The sequence below is a fragment of the Contarinia nasturtii genome, unplaced genomic scaffold (genome assembly GCF_009176525.2).
Source record: "Contarinia nasturtii isolate CC-2019 unplaced genomic scaffold, AAFC_CNas_1.1 Cnas_scaffold_910, whole genome shotgun sequence".
In the NCBI taxonomy this organism is placed as follows: domain Eukaryota; kingdom Metazoa; phylum Arthropoda; class Insecta; order Diptera; family Cecidomyiidae; genus Contarinia; species Contarinia nasturtii.
In genome coordinates this window covers 1-2,223 of record NW_022198257.1, presented here as the reverse complement: position 1 = coordinate 2,223, position 2,223 = coordinate 1, and the positions used below count along the sequence as shown (strand labels likewise).

At 33.5% G+C, this 2,223-nt stretch overlaps 1 protein-coding gene across 1 annotated transcript; it reads left to right on the top strand.

Annotated features, from left to right (window-relative positions):
* Window positions 1-725: 725 nt before the first annotated feature.
* LOC116342715 (pickpocket protein 28-like) lies at window positions 726-2,064 on the top strand. The gene is made up of 4 exons (XM_031770430.1): window positions 726-881; window positions 945-1,130; window positions 1,193-1,668; window positions 1,819-2,064. Exons 3-4 carry the CDS (start codon window positions 1,194-1,196, stop codon window positions 1,935-1,937), a joined length of 594 nt encoding a protein of 197 aa, XP_031626290.1. The 5' UTR covers window positions 726-881; window positions 945-1,130; window position 1,193; the 3' UTR covers window positions 1,938-2,064.
* Window positions 2,065-2,223: the final 159 nt, after the last annotated feature.

Sequence of the window (2,223 nt, the reverse complement as noted above, 5' to 3'; positions counted from 1 at the left end):
ATGAAGTGTAAATTAGCCAATCGGTCGCAATTCAAAAGTAAAATGACTCAATATCTAAATTCATTTCGAGAAATGGTTCAGTTTAGTCCTAGGTTAAAGGAATTTTTCAAGATCTATTGTAACAAAAGCACTATTCATGGTTTTAAATATTTTACCAAAGAAGGACTTCACTGGAGCGAAAGGTGTGTGCTTGTATTTTGTATGAAATTGTTTAGTTTATATTTCAAAACTATAAATAATTCGTCATAGATTGTTGTGGCTTATTTCGATCGTTTTATCACTTGGGTTGTTCAGTGTAATGGCCAACAACTTTTGGATAAAATGACATGAACATCCGGTGACTATGAGCTTTGCCGAGAACCCAATACCAATTTCGTCCATCCCATTTCGTCGGTCACCATCTGTAACCAAAATAAAGCTACATTACGCAAATACCACTGGTACAAGGATTTGGGTGACGAAAAACCAACTATTGCAAAGTAAAATATGCATAACCTAAACTAGTAACATTAACTTTTTCACATTAATCGATTATCAACATTTTTTTTTTTATTACAAAACAAATATATGTGGGTGATAAAAATGCGTTACGTTCAGTGTTACGTACGAAATAGTAACTATAGATAAATTGAGTCCATGGGAATAGAAGTGGTAATACAGAAACGAACTTTGAAATATGCATGCTGAAAAAGTGAAACCTCAAAAAGTTTCTATATTCCCCCATTTATTCTCGCCGAATCAATTCTTCCATAAAATGTTTCAATTCTAAAAAGTATTTATTTTTATTATCACTCATGGTCAGATTAGCGCGGTTTAATTCTCTACTACATCTATGCCCAGCACTCTACATTATGTTTATCAAACATATTTTAACAGATGGCGTGAGTATTGATGTCGGAGATTTTAATTAAAAAAAGAGAGAAAATAATTCCATCAATTTTTAGACACCACTGTATGAAGCAACAAATATGACAATTTGCGATACAATTATGGATACAGCACCACAATTTAATGAGACATTTTATAGTTGCAAATGGCAAGGTCAGATGATTGATTGTGCCCGTTTTCACTGAGCATGGTTTTTGCTTCACTTTCAATGCCCTCAATTCACACGAGATATTCACAGACGAGTACAGAAATTACACAATAATGTTTTTCTAGAATTAATTCCATTTAAACATTATTCATTCAGAATGGCTCCCGAAATGAAGATTGTTAAAAATAATCCCAACATTCTTGGCTGGAATTTGGAAGATGGCTACAAAAACAAATTAATTGGAGATGAATATCCGTTGCGTGTTCTTCATACGGGTAGTCAGAACGCTCTTCATATTTCTCTCTTGTGTTCCATCCGAAACCCTATGCATCATTGCAATGGTTTCTTAACTGGATTCAGAGTGATACTGCGAACACCAGGCGAAGAAATAGAAATGTCACGAAATTACATCGAAGTGCCTCTTTCTGAAACAACACATATTGCAATCAAACCAAAGGTGACAACCACCTCAGATGATTTACGGAATTACGAACCAAACCAATGGAAATGCTTCTATGAATCCGAGCGTCAGTTGCGAATCTTCAAAGTTTATTCGGAGAGTAAATGTGAAGCCGAGTGTTTGGCAAATGTGACATACATGAAGTGCGGATGCGTGAAATTTTCGATGCCAAGTAAGATTTATCGAACCAACCCCCAAATAATGGGACTGAAAATAGTTAAGAGATTTAATATTTAAATGTACCTTAGACCAGCCCATAAAAGCATGTCTCTATCACAATATTCAATTGCAAGAACTAAATGAATCAATGAATTCTTTCCAGGAGATGCAAGTACAAAAGTTTGCACTGGAATAGATTATATATGTTACAACAATGTTCAGTTAAACTTATTTTCGGATGAGAGTAATCGGGTAGGAATATCAAAACGTATTTTGTACTGAAATGTCACTTTTGCAAAAAGATTTTTACATCCTACCGCCATCTACTTTCGTATCGATTACTATTCTAATATCAAAACGAAATGAATCCACAAATATGTTTCTAGTGGTTAATTTAATGAATATTATGATTGCCAATGTTTTAAAAAAAATGTTTTATTCATAAAAAAATATTAATCGGCAATAAAAAACGTGAATGCATCGTTTTAACAAGTCGAAATATCAAAAGCATTCACTCAATAAAGTTGTGTATTGTGAGAGCCAACTTCAGACAGATTGTATATATGTG